The sequence below is a fragment of the Scyliorhinus torazame genome, chromosome 7 (assembly GCF_047496885.1).
Source record: "Scyliorhinus torazame isolate Kashiwa2021f chromosome 7, sScyTor2.1, whole genome shotgun sequence".
Lineage (NCBI taxonomy): Eukaryota > Metazoa > Chordata > Chondrichthyes > Carcharhiniformes > Scyliorhinidae > Scyliorhinus > Scyliorhinus torazame.
This window is the reverse complement of record NC_092713.1, coordinates 85,096,083-85,109,213: the sequence shown is the minus strand read 5'-3', so window position 1 is coordinate 85,109,213 and position 13,131 is coordinate 85,096,083. Positions and strand designations below refer to the sequence as shown.

The 13,131-nt window shown below is 43.9% G+C and overlaps 1 protein-coding gene across 6 annotated transcripts in view; it reads right to left on the bottom strand.

Annotated features, from left to right (window-relative positions):
* The window catches only part of oma1 (OMA1 zinc metallopeptidase), an 83,745-nt gene extending 72,187 nt beyond the window's left edge, over positions 1 to 11,558 (bottom strand). For 4 of the 6 annotated variants that reach the window (XM_072511004.1, XM_072511009.1, XM_072511007.1 and 1 more), the window contains exons 1-2: positions 11,393 to 11,558; positions 8,284 to 8,800 (exon numbers count right to left, since the gene is read on the bottom strand). In XM_072511004.1, the coding sequence (XP_072367105.1) occupies positions 8,284 to 8,798 (515 nt within the window). In that variant the 5' untranslated portion in view covers positions 8,799 to 8,800; positions 11,393 to 11,558. Of the gene's footprint in view, positions 1 to 8,283; positions 8,804 to 11,098; positions 11,246 to 11,392 lie in introns of those variants that run through there. The other 2 variants (XM_072511005.1, XM_072511006.1) reach the window with 2 other exon arrangements.
* Positions 11,559 to 13,131: the final 1,573 nt, after the last annotated feature.

The window sequence follows — 13,131 nt, the reverse complement described above, 5'->3', positions numbered from 1 at the left end:
GATTAAACACCTGCGCACTGCATCTTACCACCCATGCTGAATATGTTGTACAGGCCTTTAAGGCGGCCATGACGAAACAACCACCAGCATTCTTGGAGACAAAATTGGTGCGTTTCCTCATTACCTACAGATCCATGCCACACCTGACCACTGGAGTAACCCCTGCTGAGTTAATGATGGGTCATTGTTTAAGAACCAGATTGGACCTGGTTCTTCCAAATTTGGCGGAGAGGGTGGAGTCAAGGCAAAGTGTTCAGAAGAAGAATCGCAATACATCAAGGGGTGAGAGGACATTCGGAGTAGAAGATACAGTGTTTGTCAAAACCTTTGGAAGTGGACCAAATCGGGTCCCAGCTGTTGTGGTGGCCAGAACGTGCCTGGTGTCATATGAGGTGGAGGTACAGGGCAAAATCCAAAAAAAGCACATGGATCATTAGATGAGACGGGAATCACTTCAAGAACCAGTTGGACAGTCCGCTCTGATTGTACCTGCTTCTAATATGGCTGTTAGTCCAGGAACTGCAGAGGTGAGTCAGGCTGAGGAAGGGCCAAGTACTGATCCTGTGGAAACTGAAGAAGTAAAGAGCACTGCTGCACCCTTGCAAGGAGAGAGCCAAGTTTTAGAGACTTCAACTGAGACAACCTTTACTGTTGAGACACAACCTGTTGAGCTACGTCGTTCCCATTCAAAAGTCCCCAGATAGACTGAGTTTATAATGAACTGTGTTAAATATATTTATTATTGATGTTGCCTTGTAAATAGTTTAACTTTTTAATAGTATGTTGTAGTCAGGGACTTAAGGGGGGGTAATGTAGTAGCAGGCCCCTTGAAGGTTGAGCTTTCGAAGGGTCATGTGACCCGATCGGCCAGAAGGGCTGTAGTATACGGATCCCAGGGGCTGAGCACGAGCTTTCCCATCAGAATCAATCCCGGAGCTGTAGAAGTCAGTAGCACATCATAGCACTCTGCATATAGTTATCATTACTCTAATAAATAGTTAGAAGTTGTTCAAACCTGGAGGTTGTCAATCACTCAGATATTACAATATCCATTTCAAATATTTCCAACAGCTGTTCTATTTGTCATTTCTTTCCATTCCATCTTCCCTAGTTCCATTCTACAAACATTAGCCTTGCCAACCTATTATTTTGCTCCTTGTCTTATTTTTGTCTTCTCAATCATTATTTTAAATCTTACGTTATGATCATTGTTGCCTAGATATTCCGTTACACTTTCTGCTTTGATTCCTTTCACATTATTAGATTCAGCAGTGATTCTTCGCTTGTTGGATAAGAAATGAATCTTGAACACTATAAAAACTCCATTCATTTTCCCCTTTCCTACCTCTTTGTGCTAGTTTATTAGGGATAGTTGAAATCTCCCTTATTTATTATTATTAAAAAATCATTCCATAGATTTGCCTACATATTTCTTCCCCAACTTCCCTTCGACTATGCGGTGGTTTGTAGAATACTACTGTATCTGAATCCTTCTTGTCCTTCGTCACAATCCATATAGGCCTATTTCTACTTTAAAGTTACGACCCATTTTCTATTGCCATTATGTTGTATTTAATTAGTACAGCTACCTCAAGCATAAGATTGATATGTTTCCAGTACTTGATTGTTTCATTTTGAGCGAAATAGACAAGGCTGAAGCATTTGCAATAATCTTCAGCTTGAAGTACCACGTGGATGATCGTTCTCGGTCTTCTCCACAGCTCCCCAGCATCATAGATGCCAGTCTTCAGCCAATTCGATTCACTCCATGTGACATCAAGAAACGGTTGAAGGCACTGGATACAGCAACGGCTATGGGCCCAGACAATATTCTGGCAATAGTACTGAAGATGTGCTCCAGAACCTGCCACACTCCTAGTCAAGCTGTTCCAGTATCGCTGCAACATTGGCATCTACCCGACAAAGTGGAAGATTGCTCAGGTATGCCCTGTACACAAAAAGCAGGAGAAATCCAACCCAGCCAATTACCACCGTATTAGTTTATTCTAAATCATCAGTAAAGTGATGGAATGAATCATCAACAGTGTTATCAAGCGGCACTTACTCAGCAATAACCTGCTTACTGATGCTCAGTTGGGGTTTAGCCAAGGTTACTCAGCTCCTGACCTCATTGCAGTCTTGGTTCAAACATGGACAAAAGAGCTGAACTCCAGAGGTGAAGTGAGAGTGACTGCCCTTGACATCAAGGCAGCATTTGATCAAGTATGGCATCAAGGAGCCCTAGCTAAACTGGAGTCAATGGGAATCAGCCAACCACTGGTTGGAGTTGTACCTTGCACAATGGAAGATGTTTGTGGTGGTTGGAGTTCAGTCATCTCAGTCTCGGGAAATCACTGCAGGAGTTCCTCAGGTTAGTGTTCAAGGCCCAACCATCTTCAGTTGCTTCATCAATAGCCTTCCTTCCAACATAAGGTCAAATGTGGGGATGTTTGCTGATGATTCCACAATGTTCAGCACCACTCACGACTCCTGAGAGACTGAAGCAGTCCACATGCAAAAGCAGCAAGACCTGGACAACGTCCAGACATGGGCTGGTAAGTGACAGTTGAAGAAATTATATAGTGGTTGAGTAGAGACATTGGATGGAATTGAATGCCCAGCCCTGAGGCGAGCTTTATGGGGTCTGGGGGTGGGGGGGTGGAGGCATTTAATTGTGGTGGAGGGTGGCTTATGAGGACCACGCTGCTTTCCTGCCTCAGTCCCTGACTAAGTGCACGGCAGCAAGGCTTGTGGACAGCCTTTTTGCTCTACTGCCTATTGGAGCCTCCAAATGGGCAATTACTGTCTACTTAAGGGCCTCATCCCACCACCACTTGTATTCACCCAGCGGTGGGTGGGGAACACGTCATGCGGAAAGCCCAAATCGGAAATCATAACGGGATTGTTTAGGAGCTTCCAGGGGAATCCTTCATTCAAAAGCATTCAGTGCCTGATCAAATGAATCCCATCAGGAAGGGAGCACCCGATGACAGCCAGTACCTTGTATAGCACAAGTACAATTTCCAGATGTGTCCTCCCATCACCCTGTTACTTCATTTGCCTTCATCACTGCAACTAAACCCTGTGCTCATACATTCATCTGCAAAAAATCCCATTTCTCAGTTCACAGCTAAAACACTGTTGAAAATAACCCTGAAACTTCCAATGTGAGCTACATTAAGAATCTCAAGCTATATCATAGATTATCATAGAATTTACAGTGCAGAAGGAGGCCATTCCGCCCGTCGAGTCTACACCAGCTCTTGGAAAGAGCACCCTACCCAAGGTCAACACCTCCACCCTATCCCCATAACCCAGTAACCCCACCCAACACTAAGGGCAATTTTGGACACCAAGGGCAATTTATCATGGCCAATCCACCTAACCTGCACATCTTTGGACTGTGGGAGGAAAGCGGAGCACCCGGAGGAAACCCACGCACACACGGGGAGGATGTGCAGACTCCGCACAGATAGTGACCCAAGCCGGAATCGAACCTGGGACCCTGGAGCTGTGAAGCAATTGTGCTATCCACAATGCTACCGTGCTGCCCTTAACAAATTAATCTACACTATATAATTCTACCATAATCCATGTACCTATCCAATAGCTGCTTTAAGGTCCCTAATGTTTCCGACTCAACTACTTCCACAGGCAGTGCATTCCATGCCCCCACTACTCTCTGGGTAAAGAACCTACCTCTGACATCCCCCCTATATCTTCCACCATTCACCTTAAATTTATGTCCCCTTGTAATGGTTTGTTCCACCTGGGGAAAAAGTCTCTGACTGTATTTCCCTGATCATCTCATAAACCTCTATCAAGTCGCCCCTCATCCTTCCCCGTTCTAATGAGAAAAGGCCTAGCACCCTCAACCTTTCCTCGTAAGACCTACTCTCCATTCCAGGTAACATCCTGGTAAATCTCCTTTGCACCTTTTCCAAAGCTTCCACATCCTTCCTAAAATGAGGCGACCAGAACTGTACACAGTACTTCAAATGTGGCCTTACCAAGGTTTTGTACAGCTGCATCATCACCTCACGGCTCTTAAATTCAATCCCTCTGTTAATGAACGCTAGCACACCATAGGCCTTCTTCACAGCTCTATCCACTTGAGTGGCAACCTTTAAAGATGAATGAACATAGACCCCAAGATCTCTCTGCTCCTCCACATTGCCTAGAACCCTACCGTTAATCCTGTATTCCGCATTCATATTTGTCCTTCCAAAATGGACAAACGCACACTTTTCAGGGTTAAACTCCATCTGCCACTTCTCAGCCCAGCTCTGCATCCTATCTATGTCTCTTTGCAGCTGACAACAGCCCTCCTCACTATCCACAACTCCACCAATCTTCGTATCGTCTGGAAATTTACTGACCCACCCTTCAACTCCCTCATCCAAGTCATTAATGAAAATCACAAACAGCAGAGGACCCAGAACTGATCCCTGCGATACGCCACTGGTAACTGGGATTCAGGCTGAATATTTGCCATCCACCACTACTCTCTGACTTCTATCGGTTAGCCAGTTCGTTATCCAACTGGCCAAATTTCCCACTATCCCATGCCTCCTTACTTTCTGCATAAGCCTACCATGGGAACCTTATCAAATGCCTTACTAAAATCCATGTACACTACATCCACTGCTTTACCTTAATCCACATGCTTGGTCACCTCCTCAAAGAATTCAATAAGACTTGTAAGGCAAGACCTATCCCTCACAAATCCGTGCTGACTATCCGTAATCAAGCAGTGTCTTTCCAGATGCTCAGAAATCCTATTCTCCAGTACCCTTTCTATTACTTTGCCTACCACCGAAGTAAGACTAACTGGCCTGTAATTCCCAGGGTTATCCCTATTCCCTTTTTTGAACAGGGGCACGACATTCGCCACTTTCCAATCCCCCGGTACCACTCCTGTTGACAGTGAGGACGAAACGATCATTGTCAATGGCTCTGCAATTTCATCTCTTGCTTCCGTTAGAATCCTTGGATATATCCCATCAGGCCTGAGGGACTTGTCTATCCTCAAGTTTTTCAAAATGCCCAACACATCTTCCTTCCTAACAAGTATTTCCTCGAGCTTACCAGTCTGTTTCACACTGTCCTCTCCAACAATATGGCCCCTCGCATTTGTAAATACTGAAGAAAAGTACTTGTTCAAGACCTCTCCTATCTCTTCAGGCTCAATACACAATCTCCCGCTACTGTCCTTGATCAGACCTATCCTCGCTCTAGTCATTCTCATATTTCTCACATATGTGTAAAAGGTCTTGGGGTTTTCCTTGATCCTACCCGCCAAAGATTTTTCATGTCCTCTCTTAGCTCTCCTAATCCCTTTCTTCAGTTCCCTCCTGGCTATCTTGTATCCCTCCAGCGCCCTGTCTGAACCTTGTTGCCTCAGCCTTACATTAGTTGCCTCAGCCTTACATTAGTCTCCTTCTTCCTCTTAACAAGACATTCAACCTCTCTTGTCAACCATGGTTCCCTCACTCGACCATCTCTTCCCTGCCTGACAGGGACATACATATCAAGGACACGTAGTACCTGTTCCTTGAACAAGTTCCACAGTTCACTTGTGTCCTTCCCTGACAGCCTATGTTCCCAACTTATGCACTTCAATTCTTGTCTGGCAACATCGTATTTACCCTTCCTCCAATTGTAAACCTTGCCCTGTTGCACGCACCTATCCCTCTCCATTACTAAAGTGAAAGTCACAGAATTGTGGTCACTATCTCCAAAATGCTCCCCCACTAACAAATCTATCACTTGCCCTGGTTCATTACCAAGTACCAAATCCAATATGGCCTCCCCTCTGGTCGGACAATCTACATACTGTTAGAAAAGCTTCCTGGACACACTGCACAAACACCATCCCATCCAAACTATTTGATCTAAAGAGTTTCCACTCAATGTTTGGGAAAGTTGAAGTCACCCATGACTACTACCCGGTGACTTCTGCACCTTTCCAAAATCTGTTTCCCAATCTGTTCCTCCACATCTCTGCTACTATTGGGGGGCCTATAAAAATCTCCCAACAAGGTGACTGCTCCTTTCCTATTTCTGACTCCAACCCATACTACCTCAGTAGGTAGATACTCCTCGAACTGCCTTTCTGCAGCTGTTATACTACCTCTAATTAACAATGCCACCCCCACATCTTTTACCGCCCTCCCTAATCTTATTGAAACATCTATAACTAGGGACCTCCAACAACCATTTATGCCCCTCTTCTATCCAAGTTTCCGTGCTGGCCATCACATCGTAGTCCCAAGTACCGATCCATGCCTTAGGTTCACCCACCTTATTCCTGATGCTTCTTGCGTTTAAGTATACACACTTCAATCCATCGCCGTGCCTGCAAGTACTCTCCTTTGTCAGTGTTCCCTTCCCCACTGCCTCACTACACGCTTTGGCGTCCTGAATATCGGCTACCTTAGTTGCTGGACTACAAATCCGGTTCCCATTCCCCTGCCAAATTAGTTTAAACCCTCCCGAAGAGTACTAGAAAACCTCCCTCCCAGGATATTGGTGCCCCTCTGGTTCAGATGCAACCCGTCCTGCTTGTACAGGTCCCACCTTCCCCAGAATGCGCTCCAATTATCCAAATACTTGAAGCCCTCCCTCCTACACCATTCCTGCAGCCACGTGTTCAACTGCACTCTCTCCCTATTTCTAGCCTCGCTATCACGTGGCACCGGCAACAAACCAGAGATGACAACTCTGTCTGTCCTGGCTTTTAACTTCCAGCCTAACTTCCTAAACTTGTTTATTACCTCCACACCCCTTTTCCTACCTACATCGTTGGTACCAATGTGCACCACGACTTCTGGCTGCTCACCCTCCCCCTTAAGGATCCTGAAGCCACGATCCGAGACATCCCTGGCCCTGGCACCCGGGAGGCAACATACCTTCCGGGAGTCTCGCTAGCGACCACAGAATCTCCTATCTATTCCCCTAACCGTTGAATCTCCTATCACTATTGCTTTTCTATTCTCCCCCCTTTCCTTCTGAGCCCAAGAGCTAGACTCAGTGCCAAAGACCTGGCCGCAAGGGCCTTCCCCCGGTAGGTCATCCCCCCCAACAGCATCCAAAACGGTATACTTGTTTTGAAGGGGAACGGCCACGAGGGATCTCTGCACTGTCTGCCTGTTTGTTTTCTTTCCCCTGACTGTAACCAATGCTCTTGTCCTGTACCTTGGGTGTGGTAACTCTTCTCTATAACCCCCTCAGCCTCCCGGATGATCCAAAGTTCATCCAGCTCCAGTTCCCTAACACGGTCTCAGAGGAGCTGGAGTTGGGTGCACTTCCCGCAGGTATATTCAGTGGGGACACCGGTGGTATCCCTCACCACCCACATCCTACAGGAGGAGCATGAAACTGGCCTAGCCTCCATCCCCTCTTACCTTACAGAATATAGCTGCCCTGTGGACCAACTGGACCTCCGCCCTCCGACTCTGCTCCCAGTCAGCTGCACTCTCTGTAAACTCCTGGCTCCCTTCTCGCTCTTTGCGGAAATGTAGGAAATGAAATGAAAGGAGCACCTTACTCCCACCTCACCTAACTCTCTCAGTCACCAAACTCTCACTATAGCACTCAAATGCACCAAATTCAGCACTCCCTCAGTCACCAAACTCTCACTATAGCACTCAAATGCACCAAATTCAGCACTCCCTCAGTCACCAAACTCTCACTATAGCACTCAAATGCACCAAATTCAGCACTCAGTGCAGACAAAATCTGCACACTGTAGGTGGATCACTTTTATACTGTGAATCTAGCCTCTGAGAACTGGCCTAATCCAATTAACTAATTAACAAGCTCCAGCTGCAAGTATCTACAAGTAGAACATTTGTTTAAAGCTGATTGAAAATTCACCTTCTTCTAAACCAAACAGCAACTTTTAAGTTAATTAACTAAATAAAAGAAAGACTAGACTTCAGATATAAATGAACCATTATACTCCCTCAGTCACCAAACTCTCACTATAGCACTCAAATGCACCAAATTCAGCACTCAGTGCAATTCATTGTAAAGAATATATTATAAAAATTGCATTTTAATATCCACCTGTTGAGTCTTAATTAGTAATTTGACATAACAGAGGACGCTCTTATGGCAATATTATCAGGGAAAAGGCAAATATCTCTCACTGTTGATAGTACCCGTTCAAATTTGGAAAGCAAGTTCCAAATCACCAATTCGGAGGTGCAGTGTAAAAATTGTGATACTTGTTAGGAATGCACTGTATCTGATCAAACACATACAGGTCCAGCACTTTACCTGCCAAGAAGCATTGCTGTCAGCTTTTTCAGCGGTTTCAGTAGAATCCAGAGTAGAGGGATCGGCAAGGCTAAGACCCGAGAAGATGTGTGAAAATCTCTGGCTAGGTCAGCAATTTCTTCAGCAATAAATTTTTTGGGGGACAAAATACAAGCAGGCATATATCTGCTGTTGGATGAAAAGCCACTGTTTGACATGCTGGAGAGTGTGCTTGCTTTGATGTCTGGCACTCTTTTTGATGCAAGTCCTGCTTTGTGTACAACACTTCTGAAGGTTGAATGAAATCTGGCACATGGCACCAATTCCACACTGTGTTGAACAGAGGTTCGCCAAACTTGAGAATCTTTACTTGAATAGCCATGCCTGCTGAATGTTGTTAAACTTTGGATTTTTATTTTATAATTTCTCCACATCCGAGTTCTTTCTGAGAGTGCTGAGATGTTTTGCAGAGAACTGCAGTTTCGCCAGGTAAATAAATGCTTTCTTGCATCCCGAAGCCAAAATCCTGTCTTCATTTCTGCTGATCAAAAATAAAGCTTATGAAGCAAAACTTTTAAGAAATTAAGACTCCTTGGAAAGAATTACGAGGGGAAAAAAATGTGTATTTCCTCATTTGAGACAATAAATAGGAGCTGACAGTTGCCAAACAAGCTCGTAGCTGTAACTGCAAAGGTTTTGGCACACAAATGTGATTGCACTGGAGGGGGTGCAGAGGCGATTCACCAGGATATTGCCTGAGATGGAACATTTATGTTATGAAGACAGCTTGGATAGGCTTGGGTTCTTTTTGCTGGGGCAGAGAAGATGGAAGGGCGGCCTGGTCAAGGTGTACAGAATTATGAGGGGCACATAATTATGAGGGGCATGGTGGATAGAGAGCTTAGTTGAAGGATCAGTTACGAGGGGGCAGAAGTTCAAGATGAGGGCCAGGACGTTTAAGGGGGATTTGAGGAAAAACCTTTTTATCCCGAGGGTGATGACAGCCTGGAATGTACTGCCTGGGAAGATGGAAAGCAATTCCCTGCATAAAGTGAATTTGCCTCTTTTCTTTTTGATCTCCCCTTATCTGAACTAAGCTTTTCAGGAGTCACCTGTAATTACCTCACCTCTTAGAATGTAAATGTGAAATCTATCCCCATCTTCCACTCTTGCCAAATTGGCCTTAGGTAAACACGTGTCCCCAGTGAAGCATATCAAAGCCCCAGTTCTATCAACTCAAACAATTTGTTACTTTTCCATTTAAAAAATAATGACTCATTTTCCCTTTAAACTTACAACTACCAAAACACATCACCATGTATTGGATTTCTTATTTTTTCACTATGTCCTAGCAAAAGACAAAGAGAATTCTTGATACTGGGCATCTGCTTTACTAGTCCCAGCCAACCAGAAATCCAATGACCTCGCATGACCTTCAGATCCTGTCAGAGACCCCATTTGAAAACCTATGATGTAAACCATCAGACATCCTAAACATATTTCAGATCTTACAAGTAGTCTCTCAAATGCCTGCTAAATTAGGGAGAGGAAGAAAAACAAAATGGCAGCTCGTGTCCTTGCTCATGATTGCTATTCAGTGATCTCTGCTGTGTAGACACTGAGCAGAAACTGTTTCCTTTTTTCTCTGATATACCTTGCAGAAAAATAGGGGCTGTCTACACTAACCAATATTGTACAATGAGGCAGTCAGCACATATGAAACCATATCACTGCACTAATTACTAATGAGAATACAGCAGAAAATAGGCAGGACAAATAAGACGTTTTAAAGTCAGAAGCTACATATCTGCTTGATTTGTGTTTTAAAAATACAAAAAACATCTCTAGAAATTAACTACATGTAAAATTATGTAATTGCTAATCACCTGCATATGAACACTGGGTTCCAATGATCACTTTATAGACACCTCAGTTGAAATGAAATGAAAATCGCTTATTGTCACGAGTAGGCTTCAATGAAGTTACTGTGAAAAGCCCCTAGTCGCCACATTCCGGCACCTGTTCGGGGAGGCTGGTATGGGAAGTTTTGTCCACAAGTCTAACTCTTGAGTGTCTTGTCATTCAACACACTCACACTCTGGCCATTCCATCTTATGACACCCTACATCTTTTCAACAGGTAGAGCTCCTTGACACCTTTCTTATCTCTCTCTGATCTGAACATTCTGCACTATAAATTCTATGATTTAAGAACAAAACTAGAAGCCATCAAAATAAGATAGTCACCAAGAAATCAAATCGGGAATTCAAGAGAAACTTCTTTACCCAATCAACGCTGGGAATGTGCAACACGCTACTAAAGAGGAAAGTTTGGGCAATTCATTTCAATGTATTTAAGGGGAAACTATATCAGAGTATAAATGAGAAAGGAACAGACATTTATGCAAATAGAGTTAGATGAGGAAGAGGCTTGAGTGGCGTATAAATACCAGAAAGAACTGGTTGAGTCAAAGAGCCTCTTTCTAGCCTGTATATCCAGTGCAACTTTGACTATCATTCTCCCCCACTCATTCTATAATGGTTTATCTGCATCCAAGAGTAGGTGTGTGGCAGAATGTGGGATGGAGGGCCCCCCAAGTGTTTGTTTGCCTTGGATGGATTACTGTGCGATTCTATCGCATTTGTCTGAATTTTTTTCTTGTTTTTGTACTAGATGGAGCTTCTCTCGATTTTGAATATCATGACTTAATCTTTTATATCATGCGTGTGAGTTTCCTGATAAACATTTGGCGGAAGATTCGAAGTAGTAATCTTCTCATTGCGACTGCTGTACCTGGTACCTTACTTCTTTAAGTGTGTTCAACACCATTTTTTACCTTTACTTTTTCAACTACCAGTTCGGGGTTGGGCGGAAACAGCCGTGAAAAACTTTGGGGTTTGTCAGAACTCGGTACTTTTTAGAAAAAGAAAGATTTTTTTCCTGAAGGTCAACACACATTTCCTCTTTAGAGACCCGTGGGCAGTCCGTGCATTTGCGGCTTTTCAGCCGTTTCGTTTGTTTCTGCTGTTGCTCTGGGGGAGGGGGAGTGGGAGGGAGGGGGGGGGAGGGTGATAGCCCAAATGGCGTTTAAATCTGATCAATGAGGGGCAGCAGCTGGGCCCTCCATTACCTTTCTCCCTTTCCTTCCGCCTCTTTACTCCGGCTGCTGAGTTAGTGGTTCCCGGCTCAAACCTGTCTGACGAGAGGGGAATGTTAGATAACCAGAGTTAGTTCCCTCCGTCCAGTATCAGGGACCCAATCCAAGCTCTTCCCCACCTCCAAACTCACTCCGCTCCACCCGGACGACAGGAAGTGAGGGACCTGCACAAACCCCGGTGTCTCACTAATTGGGGGCCCGGCCACCCGCAATTCCAGCACCAACCGACACAGGCTGGCAGCTGGCAGATTCCAGCCGATTGAAGTCTCATTTTAATTCAGTTCGCATTTGGGGGGGTTTGGCGAGTCTCTGGAGAAATGAAAGGGGTGTTCTTTCGAAGAGCTAATATTGACACGGTGGACCGAAAGGTCGACTTTGCTTTCCCGTTCCGTGATTTTCTGACTTCGGGGCAAAATCGGTTTGCTAAAGATGTTCGTACTACAGTATGAATTAACATTTAACTTTGAGCAAATGTTGGGACTTGGAGTATTAAAGCCTGTATCCTATTTCATGGAACTGTTTCATTTTGTGGATGAGAAACATATAACCAAATTGAAATGAAAATCGCTTATTGTCACAAGTAGGCTTCAAATGAAGCTACTGTCGCCACATTCCGGCGCCTGTTCGGGGAGGCTGGTACGGGAATTGAACCGTGCTGCTGGCCTGCCTGGGTCTGCTTTCAAAGCCAGCGATTTAGCCCTGTGCTGAACAGCCCCATTGCATTGCATTTTAAAACTAAGATCTCATTAAAATTGCACATTAAGATCTAATAGCCTCGGAAATAATCAGTTTTTATCAACTTTATTTTAAAAATGCTTGTGCTCAAAATGGCAATACCAAAGTTGTATTTTATCCCTGAGCAAATAATTATTCTTACAGGAATGGAGCATAGCTCTTTATCTCTGAAATCATAGCTTCTAATTTCCACAATTTAAAAGATGCCCTGAAGATCTCAAAGCAATGGCATGTTTTGCCTTAATTTACTTTAAAAGGAGTACCCATTCCAGAAAGAAAGTGGATGAAAAGATCGGTGTTGACCATTTTCTCATTATTTTCCTTTATTTTGTACTTCCATGACCGACATTGTATAATTAAAACAAAACTGCATTTATATATGCCGAACTTTCATGACACCAGGATAAATCCCAAAATGCTGAACAGACAATTTTCATACAGCAAGATCCCACAAGCAGCAATTAAATAAATGATCAAATGATTTTAAGATGTTGCTTGGGGGAGAAAAATAAATTAATAAATATTAAAGTTAGAAATAACATCACAACCCCCTTTCATTTATTCTCTTGGACTTGGACTGGAGTTACTATGACTTGCTTTTCATTCCTTCACTCTTGGTGAAATGGGGCAAAGAGTGAGAACTGGAAATTATTCCAGAAGGAAAAAAGTTCGGACCAGGATTCTTATTTCTGTTTTATTTCCTTTTCTTCCACAACACCAACTGTTCCCCATTGACTTAAGGATTTATTATAGACTTTAGTAACTCCATTTCTGAACAATTTGTTTAGTATCACTTGCCATTAGCTTGGTAATGTCACACAAAAGGCAAAATCAGAACTTTGGGAAGATCCAAAGTGGGAAAGGATGTGGAGACAGTGCAAAGAGCGGGTTGATCAGGATGTGTGTGATTTCAATTACTTTTTCCCTTCCATCAACCAAACTTTTAAATTTCTTTGATACAGGCAGGAGGGGGTCAG